This window comes from Amphibalanus amphitrite, unplaced genomic scaffold (genome assembly GCF_019059575.1).
Source record: "Amphibalanus amphitrite isolate SeventyFive unplaced genomic scaffold, NRLGWU_Aamphi_draft 000299F_arrow, whole genome shotgun sequence".
Taxonomy (NCBI): domain Eukaryota; kingdom Metazoa; phylum Arthropoda; class Thecostraca; order Balanomorpha; family Balanidae; genus Amphibalanus; species Amphibalanus amphitrite.
The window spans coordinates 71946-94795 of record NW_024881794.1 but is presented as its reverse complement, the minus strand read 5'-3'; the positions used below and the strand labels follow the sequence as shown (position 1 = coordinate 94795).

The 22850-nt window shown below is 51.7% G+C and overlaps 2 protein-coding genes across 2 annotated transcripts; both read left to right on the top strand.

The window, feature by feature from the left end:
- Window positions 1–5802, top strand: LOC122387804 (WSC domain-containing protein 2-like). The gene is made up of 2 exons (XM_043378296.1): window positions 1–1342; window positions 4283–5802. The coding sequence occupies exon 2, from the start codon at window positions 4363–4365 to the stop codon at window positions 5482–5484; it is 1122 nt and encodes a 373-aa protein (XP_043234231.1). The 5' UTR covers window positions 1–1342; window positions 4283–4362; the 3' UTR covers window positions 5485–5802.
- A 376-nt stretch (window positions 5803–6178) lies between these two features.
- On the top strand, window positions 6179–18645 carry LOC122387843 (beta-3 adrenergic receptor-like). Its single transcript, XM_043378404.1, has 4 exons — window positions 6179–6221; window positions 16602–16865; window positions 17211–17317; window positions 17842–18645. Exons 1-4 carry the CDS (start codon window positions 6179–6181, stop codon window positions 18643–18645), a joined length of 1218 nt encoding a protein of 405 aa, XP_043234339.1.
- The last annotated feature ends 4205 nt before the right edge of the window (window positions 18646–22850 follow it).

Genomic DNA, 22850 nt, shown 5'->3' with positions numbered 1-22850 from the left:
TTTTTGTTTAAATTCATTCGTGCAATAACGTTCGAAACAAAGCTTTTACGGCATTACCTACATTACCAGCAATTCACTTCTCTAGTCCAGGCGCATGCTTTGGTCTAAGGTCAAGTTCATCCCAGGAAAGCGGCGTAGTTTCATTTTATCCTTTTGAATTAAATGAATGAAAAAGTCGCGAAACGGCCACATCTTAGGTCATCAAATCTGAGCAATATGCATGCTTCGCATTTGCTATCACCTTCGTGATTCGCTGAAAGTTTCAAAGTTACCATGCATTTGGTGTAGCGAGGGGGAGAACATTTGTGTTTTTCTTTAAGCGAGATTTAACTTATGTCGCACACCCGATGAGGCGTGCGGCATAAAGTTAATTATTAGATTAATATGCGCCGGCGCGGTATAAATCAAAATTGTGAACCGACCGTCCTTGCGTTTGTAACAGTAGCTTTCGGAATAGGATATGTGATTCGTGACCCGGGAATATCGTCAAACCACATCTCACTGCGGAGGTCAGAACTAAACAGGGCAGCTCGTCCAAAGGAGCCGCCGAGGAGCTGGAAGGAGAGGAACGTTGGCGTCCGTCAGCTGTCCAGTGTCGCCTTTTACTTGATGACATAATTCAAAAAATGCATATACATACGAGTAGATGGTATTTTGCATTGATTCCAAAGCGATTCCATCCCACATTGCCTGAGATACTGAGTAGTGGGTCGTCTTCTCTATAAATCAGTATGCTAGCCGAGACCTTGCACATGGCTCTGCCAGCGATTGTAGTTCCTCTTCAGCAGACGGAAATATGCATGTAAACCGTTTCCTGAAGTTGATTTCCAGTAACTGGACCACCAGTTCGTCCATCCGACTGTTAGATAAGGACCGCGTTTTCTACTTCCGATAAGCTCCACTGGTTGCCCTGCAGTTATTACGCTTAACCACCGGGTAAAGGACAGCGCCGTTCTGCGGCAGTGGGCTCCGTGTCGATAAGTGGCTCCAGTTGCCGGCCCTGCTGACAGCCGTGTGCCGGAGGGCGCGGCGGCCGACCGTTAGGCGCGCTGTGCACGCTGCCGCAGCAGAGTTCTCCTGCAGTCGTGACGCGGTCCGGCTCGCGCTCACTCGCCGCCGCTGCCGGTCCGTGCAGGTGCTGCTGACACGGAGACGGTGCAGCGCAGACGGCTGCCGCAGAGGTGCCGCGCAGTGATCGGTGCCGTCGCTGTCACCAGACAGCTGGTTTGTCAGTTTGTGAGAGACGTGCAGTGGTCAGTGTTGGACAAAGACACGTGCCGTCGTGCAGGACCGGGTGTGACGCCGACTCCGGACTGATGGCCTGACGCCCTGGCTATGGCCGGTGAGTAACATGACGATGGTTACAGGATGCAGAGCGCAAACCTCAGTTCACTACTAGGAACTGAGGTTTGCGATCTGCATCCTGTTGTACAGGTCAGGTCAACAATTGCACGTCCCAGTTCTCACTCATTTGTCGGCATAGTGGGCCCGGACGCGTTGCATTTCCGTGCCCAGTGCTCGTTCCGTTACGGTTCGGTCGTTTCGAAAGTCTTGGTGGTGCGAGTGACAGTGGATATCAATATGTGGAATGTGCATTGCTACGATTTAATGGCTGGATAATGGGTGTGCATGGGCCAGGAGAGGCTCCTAAAAAAACATATAAACTTAACAGAGCTAACTGGACATAGTCTCCTTATTCGTGAGAAAGGCAGTACGTTAAATGATAAATGTCGCCCTGTTGAAACGTTACGAATTTTGAATTTGTTCGATGAGGCGTCAGCATAATTCAAATGCAGCACACAATTCTACAAGATAACTATGTAACCAGTAAAACGCCTTTTGGGCGACCAACGGAGCGAGCGAGAGGACGGGCCTTGCACGTGCGAAATTGCGAGGGGGTACCTCCAACTAACTTGTGCACTGCACCCTACTAACCGGTCTTTAGCGATGTGCCAAATTTCAGCGCAATCGGCCTAGCCGTTCTCGAGATCTGGAAGCGGCACACTGCACGTGCGCACGTGCAAGCGGGGTCCAAACTGACTTTTGCACGGCACCCTACTAACTGGTCCCCAACCGTGTACCAAATTTGAGCGCAATCGGCCCAGCCGTTCTCGAGATCTGGGAGCGCCTGACGTGCGCACGTGCTGTAGCACCCCAACCTGAACACATGCAGATGAATTATCTGATGGAGACCTAACTGTGTACCGAGTTTCAATTCAATCGGCCCAACCGTTGTGCCGTTATTGAGGTTGCAATTTTGGGGTTCTTAAAAAAATGTCCAACTTTACCACGCGCCACGTGCGGTGGTTGGCAAGAACGCATGGTGGCCATCACACCACAGAACTTTTACGTCCAAGTGACATTCAGCTTAAAGAAGACCGCTTGTCAATCGGATGTCCCGTTCCTAAGATATTAGCTTTTGAAGAGCGTCCCCACGGCCGGCCGCTCATACTCAGGATTTTTCCTTAATTCAGTATGAGACTCCGCTCGCTTCGCTCGCTCCGTAATTAGCATTGATTGGGCTGTGGAACACTGCAAATAATAAAATATTTTGCACATCATCTGAACAGGTGCAGTCGGCAGTGGACTGACCAGTGACCTAATAGACCCACCTAACCTAATCTGGCCGACCTTACAGGTTAACCTGGCCCGATGGTCCATTCTGAATGCGTCACGGTCACGGAAATCGTTTTAAGAAACGTTCGTTTCCTGAATCATTCCACAGATTAAAACCAGTAAAACGCCTTTCGGGCGAAGAACGAGCGAGCGAGATAGTGAGCACTGAACGTGCGGAAGGGCGAGAGGGTACTTCCAACGGGCTTGCGCAAAGCACCCTTCTAACCGGTCGCTAGCGGTGTACCAAATTTGAACGCAATCGGCCCAGCCGTTCCTGAGATCTGGAAGCGGCATTCTGCACGTGCGCACGTGCAAACGGGGTCCAAACTGACTTTTGCACGGCACCCTACTAACTGGTCCCCAACCGTGTACCAAATTTGAGCGCAATCGGCCCAGCCGTTCTCGAGATCTGGAAGCGCCCCCTGCACGTGCGCACGTGCAGTAGCACCTTAACTGCAACACATGGGAATGCATTGCCTGGTGGGTGCCTACCTGTATGCCAAGTTTCAGCGAAATCGCCCCAGTAATTACCGAGTTATTAAAATGGGAACAAATTTGACACCTCTAATTGTTGTATTTTGCACGTGCACTGGGGGTGACCCACATGCATCGAGAGTATCCTATTTTTGATAGAAGGGATGTTGCTACCCTACAAAAATTACCGCAAGTCAATCGCCCAAGCGGCTGCTGAGATATGAGCCTCTCAAAATCACTACTTTTGCAAAACAGCTTGAACACCCTTGACTTTTCACGTGGCACGTGCCACGACGGTCACTGAGGTGTATCAAAAGTAGTCAATTACGGGGTAGAAGGGATGGGGCTACCCAGCAAAAAAGACCGCAGGCCAATCGGTCCAGCGGTTGCTGAGATATAAGCCTCTCAAAAGCGTTACAGGCCGGGCCGGGCCGGGCCGCTCATACTGAGATTTTTCCGTTATATTGAAAAGACTCGCTTCGCTCGCTGCGCTCGCTCGCTCGTAATCACTCGGGTGTCGTAATTGCTGATATAATAGTTTGAAATGTTAACGTTCAGTTGTCAATTATCTATTTTACGTCCCATAGCACACTATACCTGCATTAAACAAGAATGCTTCCGAGCGTAACAGCAGTCACGCTTCAGCTTTATCAAGGCCTCTGTCGATGCCCATTGTATTACCATTCAGACGCGAGTAAGTGAAAAGCCATGTAATCGTGGATCTTATTCAAATAAATCTGTTCTGTTCTGTTCTGATGCATCCGTTTAATATTTAGGGCAATCGCTGCATGTCCCAAAAGTAAAGGTTCGATTGGGGCGCTTGACGGCTCCAGCCCCACCTCGATGTGTTTCAATCAGACGGCTGCGCCGCCACCGTGTGGCACTTTGGACGGTGGAATAACCTCAGTCACCAGTGGAAAAAGAAGCAGCTTCCTAACCTTGCAACCTTATGTGGGACGATTGTATTGACTGATAAACGTGATAAATGCGTGAGCATTTTGATCCGTTTTAGCCACAGGCGTGCCTGCAGAATTATACTACCTTGCTATTTAAGACAGCCAAAAATATTCAAACAGGGAACTAACCACAAGACGCTTAGACGTGTTTGTGCTTCTAAACCCAATCAGCGCAAGTGGGGCCAAACTGCACGAAGACACACACGGTTGCTTTAATTAATGAATTACTTTTTCAGATGCTGAGAAACCATGACAGACGAGGACGGTCGTCATTGAGAACGGGAGGACGCGGAGGACAGGCAGCCGGTGAGGAGCGATGGCCGGGAGGGAGGGTCTGGCACGGCTGCTGCGCCAGAACGTCTACCAATGGAGCAAGCTGGCGCTGGCGGCGGTGGCCGTGTGCGGTCTGCTGGCAGTGATCAGGTCGCACGCGGCGCTGGCCGGGTCGGAGGACGCGGCGCTGATCGAGGCAGAGGACACGGGTCTGATCGGTGGCCGGCCGATCGCTGACCTGCTGGTGGCCAGCCGGCCGGAGCACGCCTGGTTCACCAGCGCCCGGTGCCGGCCGCTGCTCACCCGCTTCACCTGCGACTTCTGCCTGCCGCACGTCTACCTGGCGTCGTTCCCCAGGTCGGGGAACACCTGGTTCCGCTACCTGCTGGAGGCCTCCACGGGACTATTCACATTATCCGGTGGGCCTAACTATAAACTATACCAGAAGCTCGGCCCGGTTCACTCAGTGCTCAGTGAAAATATGATATGGACTGCAGTGCGCGGTCAGAGGGAGCTCGCTAAATACGGGTACATAGGTGAAAACATTCCGTGGGTGCAGCGCATCGGAATCGTTACCAAAACACATTTCTTGCCTGAGCCCTGGAATAAAACTGAGGCTGATAGCGCTCTAGAAAAACTGTCGCCCTTCACGGCAGACAGCGTGCGTCGAGCGGTGCTGCTCGTCCGCGACCCGTTCAAGGCATTTATCTCGCTGAAGAAGTACGGGGCGACCCAGTCGGTGCACACTGAGGAGGACATGACGTACCTGTACCGCGGAGACGAATGGCTGGAGTTCGTCAAAGGCTACTCCCGGATATGGTTCAACATGAACGCCCAGTGGCTGAAATCGACCAACGAGACGCACGTGATCGCGTACGAGCGTCTCACCAAGGACCCGATGGGTGAGCTGACCTCTGTGCTGCGTTTCCTGAAGGTGGAGCCCGACCCGCGGCGGTTAGAGTGTCTCCACAATGAGTTAGAGGGAGCCGTGCACAATCACCGGCACGGCGTGGTGCCCGATAACGAGACGTACCCGCTGCCGCTGCGGGCCAAACTGTGGAGCTACATCCACCAGCTCAACCTGATGCTCAAGGAGAGGGGCCACGCAGGCCTGCCCCTGGAGAAATACTCGTTTGCAGACGAGTTCCGTGATATTTACATATGAGTGACATGAATTAGCATTGTTCGCAAATGTGTTGAAACGTGAATACATGCTCCCGTGTGACTATATGGATAAGAGATAACACAATCGCCTCGCAAGTATGTCTGACAGGTCATTGCCGTGTTTGTTATTGTGCTCGTCAAAATTTGAATCTAAATCATGGGTAAGTACTCGACCTCACCTCAGTGTGCCCATTAGACGATTTAGGTAGATCTGATATAATCGATGCGCTCTTGCGACAGTCTCATATGACCAGATAGACTTGCAAGTGTCCACGTGATGTGACAATGCTATGACAATAAAAGTGCTAATCCATATAAACGCACTATCGTAATTTCATCTGATAGGTACATATCAAACGCGCTGAATAGCTTTACTTATCATACGTTGGAAAACTTGGATGTAGATAAAGATCAACTCAGTCTGTTGGAAATCTGAATAAGTGCCTGCCTATGGATAGGAGCACCATGGCACTGACCATGCCACTGATGTGCACTGCGGTCAGTCCATATGTGAACGGCTACCTATCTCGTCGGCGCGGGACGGTGCGGTGCAGTGCGCAGTGCCCTCCCCCTCCGTCACAGCGGACCGTGCGTGCGTCGGTCCCCGTCGGCCGGCCGTCACCAGTCACTCCGCGCCGAGGGGGTGGATCAGGGCGGCCCGCTCGACGGCTCTGACAGGTGGCTACCAAGACACCATGACGCCCGTGGGCTCCCCCTGGCCGGCCGTCAACGGCTCAGGTAAGGTTCGATGACGGCGGCGCCGCTCCCCCTGACATCAGTGATGTGTGTCGTGATGACATCAGTGATGTGTGTCGTGGTGACATGAATGATGTGCGCCGTCAACGCGACTCTCACAACAAACGCACGTCACGCACCGCGCTGACGGCTGAGGTACCGACGGACATGTCGTCACCAGTGGTTGTAAATATTCCCTAGATAACCACACATGACCGGCGGCTTTACCGTCGAGTTACCGGCGCGGGCGCGCCGAGAGAGAATGCCGTTTGCGGCGAGCGTTCACACGGTCGCGCCGAGTGCGGTCCGTGTGAGCGATTGAGCTTCCCTGCATATCCGGCCACTGGACTGGTTACGGCCAGTGGACTGATAACGGCCACTGGACTGGTAACGGCCAGTGGACTGATAACGGCCAGTGGACTGATAACCAGTGGCCAATGGACTGATAACGGCCACTGGACTGTTCACGTCCGTCAGAAGCTGGCAGAGACGGATGGCTCGGTAACTGGACAGACGACAGTGGACAGGTGACGGAACGGCTTACCTACTGAGGTCTACCTTGGAGCGGGACGGGATGGGACAACTGGGGCCGACGAATCCTGCGACACGATATTTACCGGAAAGAGAGAGAGAGAGAGAGAGAGAGAGAGAGAGAGAGAGAGAGAGAGAGAGAGAGAGAGAGAGAGAGAGAGAGAGAGAGAGAGAGAGAGAGAGAGAGAGAGAGAGAGAGAGAGAGAGAGAGAGAGAGACTCTTCTGTTTCCTTTGGTTTTCCATCTCGGAAGTCCGTGAAGAAAATTGTCCTTTGACAATGGTCACTGCCGCCAAAGTTTGATGGATCTGCTCGCGGTACCTCCAGGCAGGTCACCATCTCAGGACAGCGGGCGCCACCCGCCGGGTGGCCGCGCCGCCCCAGGCCCCCAACGTCCGCCTGACGTGACCACGAGTCACGTAGCTGAACTACACGCCTAAGCCTCGCAGAATCTGCTTTCTAAAGCGAATGTGGGATCCGCGGGGTTTTTCACTTACCTCTTTTACCTCATTAATCAAGGTATGCGGTAGGTAATCAATTTAACAATCAACGATTTTACTGTTACTATTAAGTGATTTGTTAATTGCTGTATTGGTTACTAATTGGCCCTTTGTATTTTCAACTGCCCAAGTTTTTGTTGCTCGCTCATAGCAGATTTATTCTATACCTTCTAGACTATACACTGTGCAGCTGAGTGCCAATAGGTCTTCATGCACCTCCAGCGGCCCTCGAGTAACCGTTAGAAAACAATCTATGTAGGTATGTCCCGGCCGGGTCAGGCACCTACCGCTAGAGCGGGCCGCGGGCGACCCTCGCACGCATATACATAGGTGTACGAAGAGGAACGCACACCCGGCGGCGCGACCGATCGGTCACCGGCACCGTTCACGCATAGTCGCAGGCGAGTCTGGGCACCGTTATGGAAGGCCTGACGGGTCGCGGGGGTCACCCCAGGCGGCTGACACACATGGAAGACCCTAGATATTCAGTGATAAGAGATAATCACGGACGTACGCCAACACACAGTACACACGCGTGATGGTAAGACGGCGAACACAGTAAACGGAGAAATCAAAACGCCTGTTGATCACTGAAAGAATCGTGCTGATTAGGTACTTTATATGCGAAATGACAGCGCGGAAATGTTTTAAATAAGCCACGGATTCTTATGATAAAGTCAGATCAAGTATACCTGCGTTTACTGAAGAAAACTGCGTTATGTCAATGTAGGTATGTCTTATAGATAAAGCTCCTGAATCCTGATACCTAAGCCCATGATCCCAATTCGAATGTCGTCTATAGCCGACGTCTAAGCGACAGGAGGTGATACCTATGTATTTGACGAAGTTCCCTTGAACGCACTCCAATAAGAATATATGTCTATATTAGTTTAAAAAAGTACGGCAACAAAAAAGTTAATTGTTTTCAAAACGGGCTTCGCTGAGGAAAACTAACTACCTATAAATATTATTACCAAATAAATAACAACTAAATATTGGTTATAATATTTAGTTTTCCTCAGCGAAGCCCGTTTTGAAAACAACTTTTTAGAGATCTATTAACCTGAGGAAAAGAATAATGACGGTTCGGCAACAACAAGGACGGTAACGTTAACGAATCGTTTTCCACTGGTACACGGTTAGCTGCATATCGGTCATGCTTTCGTCGTGAGTCCGCTGCACTCTCAGTGAGTGAGATCGCGGCCACCCACCGACACAGGTCACCGGGCGGCGCACCGCGCGCGGCTGATTGTTCTCTTATTGGCACCTCTCGCAGCGACAACGGCAACTTGGCGCAGCGCTGCCGGGCAACGGCACAATTACGGCTCGCGCGCGGTGTCGGTGCTAGCGGCGCTCGAGCCGCCACTTTTGATCATCCCTATCTATATACCTACCGGATCTGCTGTTGGTACATCGTATCATCTTTACCTACAACACTGAAAAGGGCACGGGATCCTGTTATCATAGCGTGGTGTATCTGCACAGTGAATGTTGCCTTCGTACATTATACGAGTGTGTCAGTGAACGAATAGGTACCCAGGATGAGACTGGAGGCGTTGCGGATTGCTAGAGCCGTAAACAATGTAGGTATCACAATTCACAAACTCCGGCTCCGGTCAAAATACATAAAAATAGTTACATCAGTCAATGCGCCCCGATAATGCCGCGAAGACTTGTCTTCGAGGACCGGAAACTGATCCTCGTAAACCGGCCGTCACCTCTCCATGAAACACGATTGCTTTTGTTGATATTGACTCTCTTTAGAGCCGGGTGGGATCTAAAGAACCTGAATTAGGTACACAAAACCACATGCGATAGTTTCAATCAGTAAAAACTAGGGCCCAGGTGATCGATAGTCAGCGGCAAATAAGCAAATAATCAAATAAGCTCAGGCAAATAAGTACAGGCAAATAAGCTCGTACTAGGTATGCCCATTTAAAATTGTATTTGTTTTTCATCACAACACCTACAACACGCCTGATTGAACGCAATCTTAATACGTTATAGATGACATGAACTGGGTAACGTGTCGGTAATGCGACGTTATTACGACATTAAGAGTTTTAAAACGTGATACGATGACATTAATTCCAGAGCCAAGCGACTCAGAGCCGGCTAAGTTCGAGTCGCTTCGGTGCACCGCTGGTTGCTGCTGCTGGGAAAGGGCTACGGTCAGTGCTAATAGGTAGGTCGCCTGCAGTCAGTGATAATAGCCACCACTACGTGTAGCTCCGCTAGGTCACATGACATAGGTGAGAGCAGGGAGGGCCGTGCCCAGCTATACAGACACGCTAGCCGACTTCACGGACATTGGCCTCGGTGGTGTCGTGCGGAGTTCCATCGCTCCGTGCCGGGCGGTGCAGAGTCTCTCATGACCTCTGTCGGTTTAGGGCCGCCCCTATCGGTGCCGGCAGCTCGTGCCGAACGGTACACAGGCCTCAGTGATCCCGCTGTCGGTTTAGGGTGGTCACTGGTCACCCAGTGACCCATACCGTACGGAGTGCCGTCAATCAATTGCGGACGGACGGGGTGCCCTAGGGATGGCCTGTCACGGACAGAATATAGTCAGTCCGTGCCGGGCGGAGAACCGGTAAGCGGTGCAGGACCGAATGCCGGGCGGACGGGCCGAGGCTCTCGGACCGTGTCAGGCAAAGTGCCGTCGGTCATTTACGGGTGGACGGAGTGTTATTGGACACACCGAGCTGAAAGGCGATCGGGAGTGCCTCCGGGCTGGGTGCCGATCGGGAGTGCTGCCGGGAGGAGTGCTGTTGGATCACAGATGGAAGGAGCGATGGGCGGAGTGCCGTCGTTCCGTGACGGACGGAGTGCCGTCAGGCTGGTCCGTGCCGTCGTTCCGTGACGGACGGTGCAGGCGGAGTGCCCCGGGTGGAGTACCGGACGGAGTGCCCTCGTTCCGTGACGGACGGGGTGCCGTCGTTCCGTTACGGACGGTGGGCGGACCGACACCTGGCAGCTGACCAGCGCCCACTGCCGCCGGCCCGATGAAAAGCTGTGACCGTCGGCTCATCAATGCTGATGGCGCGCAGGCTGCCAAAGTGCCGCCCACCGCGCCGCGCCGCACCGCCGGCCGACAGGGGCCGTGCACGGCCCCGCCCGGTCAGCTGCTGACCTCGTTCCGGTCCGGCCCGGACCGCCGAGGGCAGGACGCCGCGGCGACCAGCTTCCGACCCCGGCAGATGAGCTTCGGAAGTCCAGCGCCATGGAGGCGCCGCACAATGTCCGAGAGCCCGGCGCCGCCGCGTCCGACGGAAGCTCGCGCTGCTATGTCAGCGCCGTGCAGGCGGCCAGGCCGCGATGAAAAATGTCCGCCTGGGAAAGCTGCACGTTGGCGCAGTGACGTGGTGGTCACACTCCCAGGCGCAGCCAACCGATCACAGTATGTGAAGTTTACTGGTACGAAGAACGGAACAGCGCTCCCACAATGGGGGGTTAACCTCCGCCGTGAGCCATCACTAAAAACGTGATAATCTAAAGTTGCGGTAGGGGAAGCCGGGGGAAGCCCGGCATAGTAAGCTCTTTTTCATTTTTATTACATACCATACGTGCTGTATAAAATGTTGATATCCTGCTAGCTAGCTAAGTTCATTGGCCGTGTTTTCCCAAAAATTCGGTTTCGTGGAATAAGCATAAGGTTGAGAAAATCGAGTTTTAAAAAAGTGTTGATTTTTCTGGGGTAAGCCCGGCATAGGGGTAACGCCGGCCACCTCCCCAGCGCTTTACAACGAGTTGATGAAACCGTTATGTGTTTTCCAAATATTAACGGAAAGTGAAATATTAAGGTACTGATTAGCTCTGGACATCTTAGAGTTTATGTCACTACTGGTATTTTAGCTAGCGCCTACTACACATACAGTAGGTACAGGTCGATGAAAATCGTGATGCAAAATTGACAAAAAAAATGTGTCTTTCAAAATTCCTTAAAATTTATTTTTCTTTTTACCTTAATGCATCATATTGCATATCATCCGACTCGGCTGATGAAGAAGAACACAACGACACCATTTTTGAAGCTCTAGCTTCATTATCTGTCGCGTTATCTGCAAAAAGGTAGCTTGACCCTAGTTGACCTTAAGTGGCATGACTGGCTTTGTCTATGATAACATGTTTATTTTCAAAATTTATCTTTGATCTAGGTGTAAACCAAACCTGCTCAGTACCTATTATCTCATGGAAAACAGTGGTTTAGTGGCATTGCTCTCGGTTGGGGGTAAGCTTGGCCACTCGCCCGGGGTTACCCCAATGTGCTAATTTTTATTTTAGAACAGCGATATTCGAAAAAATGTCATACTTAAGCCAGCCTGCCTCGTCACCCCTCACTACAAACACTTAAACGGTCCTTACATAACATTCGTATAAATATTAGTACTGTATGGTATAACATTAACAGTGCAAGATATCTCTTTAGCTAAAAATTTTTAGCTAAAAATCCTTAAAATATCATTTTTGCGCTATAACTTTAACAATATGCAATTTTTGTCAGCCTTAACTTTTTTGCTGGCGTTACCTTAGCTGCCACGCTGAAAGGACAAACAGTTGAGCATTTTATTGTGAATAATTTAGCCGGAAACGGGGTGGCCGGGCTTCCCCCGCGCCCGGGCTTCCCCCAGCTTCCCCTACCTAACTACATGCGCGATAAAAAATTAATTTAGATCAAGTTTACGAGTTGTCTCGGAAAGTACGGAATTTAATTCACCGGCAGCTAGCCGTTCTGAGGTCGGATGCCGATAGAAGACGATTAAAATGATTTTTTGTTTTTGTTCTTCGTGATTGACAGTCACGGTATTTGTTATAGTTCCGTTATTTGTTGTCTCTGTCGGTAGAGAAAGCACAGTCTGCCCGCTACCCATAAACAAACGCCGCGCGTCCACGAGGTAGCCGAATTTCACGTCCTCCTGAGTGTGCTCGTCAGTGTGTCAATGTGTGCCCAGGTGACACGGCTAAACCAGCGACACCGTTCGTCCTCATAGCGCAGGCAGCTCAGGTGTGGGTGGCCGCACCCGGCAGACTCCTCGGCCGCACATGCTGAATAACGATGGGACGATAGCGATACGGTCCCGCGTGGGAATCGACCAAGGTTCTTCAGAGACGACAGAGAAGGCTCCAGACTCACACATATGTTCCATGCGTTGCACATTACCATAGAAGCAATGGCGTCAACGTAGAAAGCAAATCGTCATACCTTGAAAGATGGTTCGTGACAATATTCGGAAGTTTTATTTTTGATGATACAGTCAATAACGATTATTTCTGTGGGCATCGTTATGAAAAAAAAAAACAGAAATGAAATGCAGGCAAGTGTGAGAGCTACACATGGGAAATTACGCTATACCGGCTAGAGTTACAACGCGAACGGTCCCATTCGCCGGAAAAGATTTGTGGACGTGAGCACTGAGCAAGGCTGCATAAGCAGCCGGGATTGTGGTAGTCCGGTGGGAAACAAGGGCGGCGCCACCGTGGGGGCAGTGGGGGCAGACTGCCCCCACTGGCAGGAGGCCGTGGGGGCAAGACTATGTTTTTGCCCCCACAAAATTTGGCTGATGTATGGGAACAGAAGACCGGTGCAACATTCATTATAGGCGGTTATAATAGTACGCCTGTTTTTGACGGTCCTCGTATCAAGTGCGTCAGCAGAACGTTCGTTCTCGGACCGTCTGTCGCATATCTCCTACTCCCACTCATTCTCCTACTCATTTTCATTCACCAAAAGGCTGTCCTCGAGCTTGATCTCGAGGAGGTTGAGAAGCAGTTTATCAAAAGTCGGCCAGAGAAGAGATCACCCTCTTTTGGGAACCCTTAGACTGAGACTGAGATCAGAGAGGTATGACAAAATGTGATAAGGTATGTATATCCCGGGTTATCTGAAATTGTATTTGGGTCGCCCGAATGGAGCTTATTCTCGTACCTATATCAATCGTATGTGAGAGAATCGCACATATATACGTACTACGGGGAAAAGGAGAAATAGGTACTGACTAGTTTTGAGGAACACACCATTTTACATCTCAACGAACAACGAAACGTTTTCACAGGTTTGTGTCTCGCAATCTAGTTTAATAGTTTTATTTCGGCCGGGCCCGGGGGTAATCCTAACCACCGCAGCCCGGGGTAGCCCTCCCCCCTGTTTAACTCCGTTAATAAGGCAGCTACGGAAACAAAAATGGTACCAAACGAAAAGTATCTATGAGAAGATTTTAAAAGCACATAAGTTTTTTGACGCCAGGTCAGTTTTCAAGGTCAGAATTGAAGGTCAAAGGCAAAAACCGGCATTTATATAGTGGTCTCAAAGTACGTGTTCCAGAGGACGGCATGGTGCATAAAATCGGCTAAAAGGGATGTTGAACAAAAGAAGAGAATCCGTAGATTCCGATGATGTGTATAACATTCAAATTCAAGGTCACGATCATGCTCAAAATTGACCACAAACTTTGCACTTTTTCTTATATCTTGTATACTAAATTCCGAGATGTTTTGATATGTTTTCAAGCTTAGCGGACCCCTATTTGTGCTTTAGCTTACGATACAAGGCTGCTACAACTTACAAGGTCAAAGTCACAAGAGAGTATCCTTGCTAGAGGCTATTTCGCTATTCAAGTCAGGCATAATAATTAAGACATGTTTTGCCATACTGAGGCTCTAAATGAATGCTTACAGCAAAATGGATGCCAGAGGCCCAGAATCGTGATCAGCGGCTACGAAATCATCACAAATGTCCTTCCATGTGTAAAAAATCAACCAAATGTCATTCGAGGTCACATGAGGTCAACATAAAACTTGACCTTTTCCAAACAATATATATGTCATTCGACGCGTCTCAACAAGACTAATGCGAAGGTACCACTGCCGTAGCTCCATGACCATTTTTGTTGAAGTTATTTGCGAAAAAAGAAGCTAAAGCCCCAGCTCGGGGTCGTTGCCCTGACCTCCGACCTCAGGTCACCAAAGTCACTTAAGTTTTTTTTTCTTTGTCAAATGCTACACAACCGTGCTCGTAATTTGTCTTTATCTCTAAAACTCAATTTTTGGCAGCTGGTTGAAGTTCACGTCTGTGACGCTGAAGTTTGCCGTGCAGGAGTCTAGAAAAATCGGCCCTGAGACATTATCAAGGAGGTTAGGTCCAAATTTTTTGCTTCAAAAGATGTCAAATTAATGGGGGATAAGGTACAGCAAGTTTCGTCTTTCTATCCCTAAGCGTTCGTGAGGTATCGCAAATATTCGCCAGGGGGAGGCGAAAAACGCCCCCCTTCCGGGTCTGCGAGGCGAGGGTTAATGGTTAAACTCAATACGCCTATGCATGAAACCTGAAACCAAAATAATTTTGAGTGACAACATCTAGGAACAAGGTGCTAATGGATTTTGCATATCGGCGTTATCAGACAACAGTCGGGTCAGTCTCAAGCTTGCCCCCACTGGCGAAAATTCGTGGCGCCGCCACTGGTGGGAACCTGCAGGTTTGATCGGTGATTGGAGTCGGTGGACCAGCGTCGGGATGGGAAGAGTGTGAGCCGCCAGCCGCGCAAACATTAAATGTCAGCTTTACACACCATATATGTGCACGTTCCCAGAGTTGGCTCAACGTCCGAACCTATTCGAACCTATAATTTACGACGGCTGTTGCTTTTACGATTGTTGTCCGTTAGAATCGTCCGATTTCTCTCAAAACGGGTCAAAAAATATCGTCATCTAGCTTTACTCAGTCCATTGGTAAATAAGTCGAAATGCGCCTGCGAATTAGCAACACTTCGCAACCCGTGATTGCTTCATAGTAGTCGTCATATCACTGGTAAAAGTAATTGGAATCCTGTGGCCTTTTACAGATGCAAAGCTGTTTTAACCACCCCAGGGCACGTGAGAATCAGAAAGCATATGCAGTTCCGCTATGTTCCAATCCAGCCGCTGTGACCAACCCAGCCGGAGAGAGCGCGAAGGGTGCAATAAGATAGGCTATTTTTCTGTCACTGTGCCTCTCATTTCAGCAGGACCTTATTGTCCTCGGCAGTCGATCGACAGCAGATCGTCGCTCCCTGCACGACTGACGGTCTCGGCTCTGAGAGTCTGGCACGGCTCCTGAGAATGGGCCCGTTCGCGTTGTCCCGCGTAGGACATTGTCCGAGCAGAGGGGGGGGGGGCGGCCACCGATGGCCGTACGAAGGACACTGTCCGATCAGGGGGGGGGGGGCGGGAGTCGGCGCGGCGAGCGTCCGTGGCACGTCGCAGTCTGGCCCGCTGCAGACCTACCCCCTCGGGTGGTGCGCCAACGAGATCCGGGCCTGACTGCCAACCGCTGCTGATTAGAGCATTCAGCCAAGCTAACTACGCACAGGTACTTACGTAATAACCTCCCGCTACACTCATTCCCTTGCACATGCAGTCCCCTGAAGCATGCATTTAAAATATTATTTTCGTCGTGAACTTACTGCCTATATTATCACATTTTGCATTTCCGTCTTTGTTATGGATTTAAATTTCAGACAAAATATACCGTTTTGTTTAGATACGCGATACCTACTATATTTATCAATGTGCACAACTGCACACTGACAGCTCGAGATACCTATAGTCCGTTAGTTTGAGATGTACCGGAACATGATCGTGATTGTCCGGGTCGTAGGCCTCAGCGCAAACTGTGAGTAGGTATTCCTCATTATACAGAGGTCATTACGCCCTGAACCGTCTCGGTATACCCCATGGAAACCGCGGACCGGTCCGTAGCGGGGCACCGCTACATTCCGTAAACAATCTCCGGTGACCTCGCTGGACAAAGCGGGTCACCGGCCGCTGCCGGGAGCACTGCCCTCCCACGATATCAGCTCTGTAGCCGAGGCTGGCTGACTACACAAACTGCCGGTGATCAGTTCCGTCCTTCTTTCTGTCCCGAACACAGTAAAGTAACCAAGGTATTTACATTACCGAAATGTTTGTGTATTAACATGGGTTTAACATGGGCGAGGGTTAATATACATTTGACTGTAATTGTTATCATTTATCATATCCCTGAATATCTAATGCAATGTCTGCAGCCGAGACGATAGTCGTCAGCCGTTGAATGGCCTCATGAAGTGTGACGCGCAAAACATCCACGTAAAATTTTAGGTACTTGATCGACATTACAGATTATGTGGTGTATGTGTTATGCTATTAGCTGTAGCATTTTTACGCCAACCACGGGCTATGTAACCAGCATATTGCTAAATGCACCGCCCCGGTCATAGCCAAACATATAGGTAACATATAGGTAATGATGTAATGTACCTACCATAAAAAGCGGAAAGAGTAAACCCCAACGTTTATATCGCTACAAACTTTCACGGTTGCATTGCATCTCGTGTTTACAGGTCCGCTGTGCAGCTACTGCCCCCTGCTCGGGCCACTGAACACCGGCAAGGGGCAGTACGGTTTCGGCGCCGGCGGCTACGGCTACCCTGGCTACCAGGGCGTCCCCGGCTACGGCCGGTACGGCGTGCACCCGGGATCGGGCCGGGAGAGTCTGCAGAAGCTCGGCCAGCTGGTCGGCCTGAGCGCCGTGGCCACCGTGGGCACTCTGGGACACGTCTACACCGTGTCCGCCTGCGTGGTCGGCGATCGGCTCCGGAAAAAGGGTAGGTACGGCCCCATACGGTACGGCTAGGTCACGATATAGCCCCCTTTTCATCATCATCCTGAACGGTGGAAACTGGAAGCTTCTTTGATCTTTCACCGTAGCTTTCATAAGGAAAAAAGAATCCTTCGCGTTCTTCGATTGATTAAAAACTCAATTCATCCAGTTAGCCAGTTTAAACGTAAAATGTTCACTGGTTTGTAAACGTTCGGTTTCAAAAATAGATTAGGTAATGACTAGTTTGTTGCTCCTTTAATGTCCAGCCGGCAGAACGAAGTTTGCACTGTTAGTCGGTCCTTTCTCCCCGCACTCTCACAGTGTTGCCTCGCTGCGGACTGTCTGGCAGGCAATTTCTTCCTGGTGAACCTGTCGCTGGCGATGCTGCTGGTCACTCTTCTGGTCCTGCCCTCCCTCTCCATCCATATGCTGGCCAGCGCTGACGTCTCCGCCAAGGTGAGAGCCCATTGAACGGTCGGTGTCTGTAGGTCACGAAGATGCGCTGGCAGCCCAGCCAGCGAAATCTCGGAAGGTCGCGTGTGAAGTGCATGATCTGCATTTTTATGCCGCGACCTACTATAGTGTATTTTACTCTCTCGGAAGGCATTCTTAGCTCGAAAACACCTATCTTCGCTGATAGACACGTGTGCGTGCATCTTTTAAATGGTAGGGATACGAACTTATACGAAGATTAGATGTCTGAGGCCTCAGGTCTACATATAGCGGTCATCGCTCGATGCGCTGCGCCATGGCCAAAGCCCGGCTGTTGGGTTTATTGCATTTCATTGTGCTAACAGCTGTGTGACGGACACGACGAAATGAGGCGACTGCGGATAAGATAGGACGGCGTTCCCGATACCACCATCGATGAAGAGAGATACGCCGTTTGATTTCACCCCGTACAAACACGGCCCCGTTAAAAATACACAGCCACTCTGCGGCGATTACTGACGGCGTGGCTGACCGCGGTGTGTCGACAGGCGCGGCGGCTCCACGAGCACCTGGTGGAGCTGTGCGGCTGCGTCAGTCTGTTCGCCCTCTGCACGGTGGCCGTGGAGAGCTACGTGCGCGTCTGCCACCGGCGGCTGCACGGCCGGCTGGTGGGCCGCCGCTGCGTGGCCGCCGGCCTGCTGCTGGTCTGGGCGCTCGGCGGAGCCACGTTCGGTGTCGTGCTGCTGGCCAGGGCGGGGCCGCACGCGCAGACGCACTCGCTGCTGCTAGCTATCATCATTGGAACAGCCACGGCCATTGCAGGCTTTCTGTACCTGCTCACGTGGCGGCGCGCCCGCCACCTGCGGCGCTGCACGTGCCACGGCCGGCGCACGCGGCCCATGCCGTGGCACGTGGAGCTGGCGCGCGCCAACTGGGCCGTGTGGCTGAGTTTCTGCGCGGGCTGGCTGCCGGCGGCGGCGCAGCGCACGCTGGGCCCGCTGCTGGCGCCGCTCGGCCGGCCCGAGTGGGTCGAGTGGCTGCCGCTGGCGCACGCCACCCTCTTCCCGGCGCTGTATGCCGTGTTCAGCGAGGACTTCCGCGAGTCGTACAGCAACCTGGCGCGCTACTGCTGCTGCCGGATGTCGGTGCACTTCGGACGGCGGCCGCGCACCGACCTGCCGCGACCGCTGCTCTCAGAGACGCGCAAGAGTCCGATGCGCGTGCACCTGATACCCGGCTATGATATGCGCACCACGCTGAGTGTCGGCGACGCGCCGAGCCGCACCTCGCCGCGAGCGTCCCCGGCGCGCAGCGTCGGCAGCGCGGCCAGCAGTCGGCCGGCCATCCTCTGAGCCGGCACTGGCCATCACTGGACACTACAGTTAGCTGACCCGGTGCATCAGACCATCCTGAGAGCTGTGCACCGGCGGAGACTGCACAGTGCGCCATCCTCTGAGCCGGCAGCAGCTGCACCCGGCTGCATCGGCCACAGAATATGATCGGGTGGGCCGTAGAGTGTAACGGTGCGGATACCCGAATGCAGCTTGCAGCCGAATGGCGGTCACTCCCACCCCCAGGCCATTCCGCCGACCGGAACCCTACCCGGCAGTAAATATCCGTCACTGCGTTTCGTGGTTAATAATAGTGTGAATTGCTCGGTGACCGGTGCAAGACGCGCTGTAGCTGTCTTGAGACATTCGTGTACCTATGTGTGTAGGCCTATGTGGGGGGGGGGGGGGGGATGTCTGTGTCTGCTACAGACATGTCTGCATCAGGTCAGGTACAGGGGCGGATCCAGGAAAACTCCAAGGGGAGGGTCATGAATCGAAGTGGTGCCCCTACCTATACCCAAAATTAAAAACTCAACGGATTTCATCCACTTCATTTTGGTGGTGCCCCCATTTTCAGTTTTTTTTTATTTTTTTATTTTTAGTCAGTATCTTAACTCTTAGCCACAACCACATTTACCAGTTGTAAGCAAGTACATATATATGAATGTGCTATGTGCATAGATGCTATGTGTATATATGTTGTGGACGCTGAGTAGTGAGTACTTACCAGGAACGTTATCAGGTAAGCAAATCGTTGTCAGTCCGACGAACTTGACCCTGGCGTCTAAAGGGTCTGTCCTTGACACTTCAGGCTTGTCAGGGGCACCAAAGTCCTTTAAGGGACACCACAAACCTTTCAGGGGCACCTACGGCCTTGTAGGGGCGCCACAGGCCCGCCAGGGGCACCACAGGCCTGCCAGGAAGTAGGGGCACCACAGGTCTAGCAAGTATACACGACAGGCCTGTCAGGGGCACAACGGACCTGTTGGGCCCATGAGCACCCCTAGGGGCAGGGGCACCACAGTCCTTCCAGGGGCACCGCAGGCCTGTGAGGGGCACCAGCGGCCTAGCAGGGGCACCAGTCAACACAGGCCTGCCAGGGGCACCACAGACCTAGCAAGGGCACCACTGGTCTATCAGGGGCACCACGAGCCTGTCATAGCCAGGCATCTCAGGCTTGTCAAGGCCCAGGGGCACCACAGGTCTGTGAGGGGCACCAGCGACCTAGCAGGGGCACCAGTCAACACAGGTCTGCCAGGGGCGCCACAGACCTGCCAGGGGCACCACAGACCTGCCAGGGGCACCAGAGGTCTGCCAGGGGCACCACCGGCCTCGCAGGGGCACCTTGGGCCTGTCAGGGGCACCACGGGCCTGCCGAGGGGCACTTCAGACTTTTCAGGGGCACCAGTCCTCTCCGGGCGCAGGGGTACCAGCGGCCTAGCAAGGGCACCAGAGGCCTGCCAGGGGCACCAGCGGCCTAGCAAGGGCACCAGAGGCCTGCCAGGGGCACCACAGGCCTAACAAGGGCACCACGGGCCTGTCAGGGACACCTCAGGCTTGTCAGGGCCCAGGGACACCACAGTCCTTCCAAGGGCACCGCAAGCCTGTCAGGGGCACCAGAGGCCTGCCAGGGGCACCACAGGCCTAGCAAGGGCAGCTCAGGCTTGTCAGGGCCCAGGGGCACCACAGTCCTTCCAGGGGCATTACAAGCCTGTCAGGGGCACCAGAGGCCTAGCAAGGGCACCACAGACCTGCCATGGACACCACAGGCCTGCCAGGGGCACCACCGCCCTTGCAGGGGCGCCTCAGGCCTGTCAGGGGCACCACGTGCCTACCGGGGACACTTCAGGCTTGTCAGGGGCGTTACAGTCCTGTCAGGGCCCAGGGGCACCAGGCCCGTGGTGTCCCTGCTAGGCCTGTGGTGCCCCTGGCGGTCCTGTGGTGCCCCTGTCAGGACTGTGATACCCCTGATAGGCCGGTGGTGCCCCTGGCAGGTCTTTGGGCCCCCGGGCCTCAAGGGGGGGGCCATGACCCATGTGACCCCCCCCCCTTGGATCCGCCCCTGGTCAGGTAACACTTGAGGTTTAAAACACGGACTGAGTGACACAGCAGGTACGATGTCGTTAACATCACACTTTTCGCACGGCGTCTTTTTCAATGCAATCGCGCAATTCGAGCACGTATTGATGAAGTCTGTCGTCAGTCTAAATGACGTCTGTCCCATCTAAACTGTCTCATCTCCTGTATCCTAATCTAAAGGTCGATGAACTTTCAAGAACTAGGGACGAGTCTTGAGTTTACCGTCGTAGTCCGTATTTGATGTAAAGTTGTTTGGAGCTCTCTCATGAGGTATGCCATTTCAGTGGTATCCAAGGTTAAAACGAATAAATGCTGAGAATGTCGTTTCCGTAAGGTTAGTTTTACCAAACAGAGGAGCTTTTCAATACAGAAGAGAGCAGTGCGAGCGCAGAACATTCTGACATAAAGAACGTTTCGCATATTTACCTCAGTGCAACCGATTTTATCATAAGTATTGGGTGCATTAGATGCATCTGTGTAACCGATTTGATTGTGGATTGCTGTTGATGCAACACGTATCAGAGTCACAGAGTGTGAAACTGTCATTAGCATTCATACTCGTGCATATACTAGTACCTATACTGTAAAATATTTTGACAGTGCTGCAATCAATGCCTTCTGTTTGCTATATGTCATCGTAATACACCGTTCCAAACGCGTCAACGCCGCGCGGCGCTGGGTGAATAACAACCAGAAGTCTGTGACTCTGTATGATGGCCCTGGGCTGGACAGGAAGAACAGACGACAAACACCTCAGGAATGCATCCAGGACATGAGCGATTGACCCGTAGGTAGAGCGCAGTGATCCATTATCAATAGATGTATCACTGCTACCAACAAATGATGCATCGTCTGTATCCTTATGTGTGAAATGTGTATTGTGTGTGACTTGTTAAGCAAAATGTATTTACAATACATACCGCACACATAGTCCAAAGTGTGGCGAGTAATAAAATTTTAGAATGTATTGCACATGTTTAAGAATAAATGCGTCAAGACGCTGCGTTACCACTTCTTATCTTTACGCGTCCTCGACCCCTTCTAGTTAGAGTAATTACATAAAAAGGTCCCTTCTGCGAGACTGAAACCATCTCGATTATTTAGGACTCGGGCATGCCGAACGAATGTACCGCTATGTTCCATAAACATGATGACCTCAGTGCAGGTGAGAGCCCTGCTCTGTGCGCACGGACATAGCGGGCCACAGCGTTGGAGCGATGTCCGCTCTCCAGCCTCGATACCAAGTCCGGTCAGAAGTCTTCCTAGGGGCTAGGGTCCATGTGTAGGATGATGAGCTGCATCCTATATTAATATACATAATATCATTATTTATTATCTCGTGAAAACATTAATCAATAGCATGAAGCGAGCAACGTCTATGTGACTTGGGACGGCTAAAATACGCTAACATAACCAGGATATATAGATATCAAAACGGAAAACATTATATTTCATACGGTCTTGCTTCATATGTTCCACATACTTGTGAACTTTCAGGACTAACCACTCGCATCGGTAGCAGGCAAGCACCGGTAGCAGTGGCCACGTACACCCCGTGTACCAGGCCTACCGGAGCTGCCTATCCCGGTTTTACGGCACTATTACGGTTTTACTGAAGCTTGCCTGTGGGCTGTCATACATGCCATCTCCACTTCCAGACAGGTGAGCCGGAGCGCTACCTCCAAAGTTCTTTCTTATGCTACAGCATGTCTTATTCGCATTTGGTCACAATAAATTTGAGGACTTTTGAAATCAATTAGCTTCATATCTTCGTCAGCATCTGTATACCGTTATCAGGGTATAAATTGAATTATTGCATTGAGGACGGCCGGTAATGACGGGTGGGTAATGAGAATCTGATCACCGCTAAGATGCTGCAGATGGGCTACTGATAGAATGGACGCCTGCAGTGGATGGCCTTGGGCTGGGTGAAGGACGGTTGGCTTTAGGGGCTTATATTGACCGTAATAACGTTTGCCTGGAAGAGACGAATCGAGAAAGTGCACTCCGCTCGTGATATTTTCAAACACTAAAAAACCGCCATATATATACCCAAGGCTATCACATGCCAACATGCATGTTTAGAGCCAAAATGAAATGAAGTACCGCAGCCCGTCTATCACGTGCTTTTTCCATAGACAGCCATT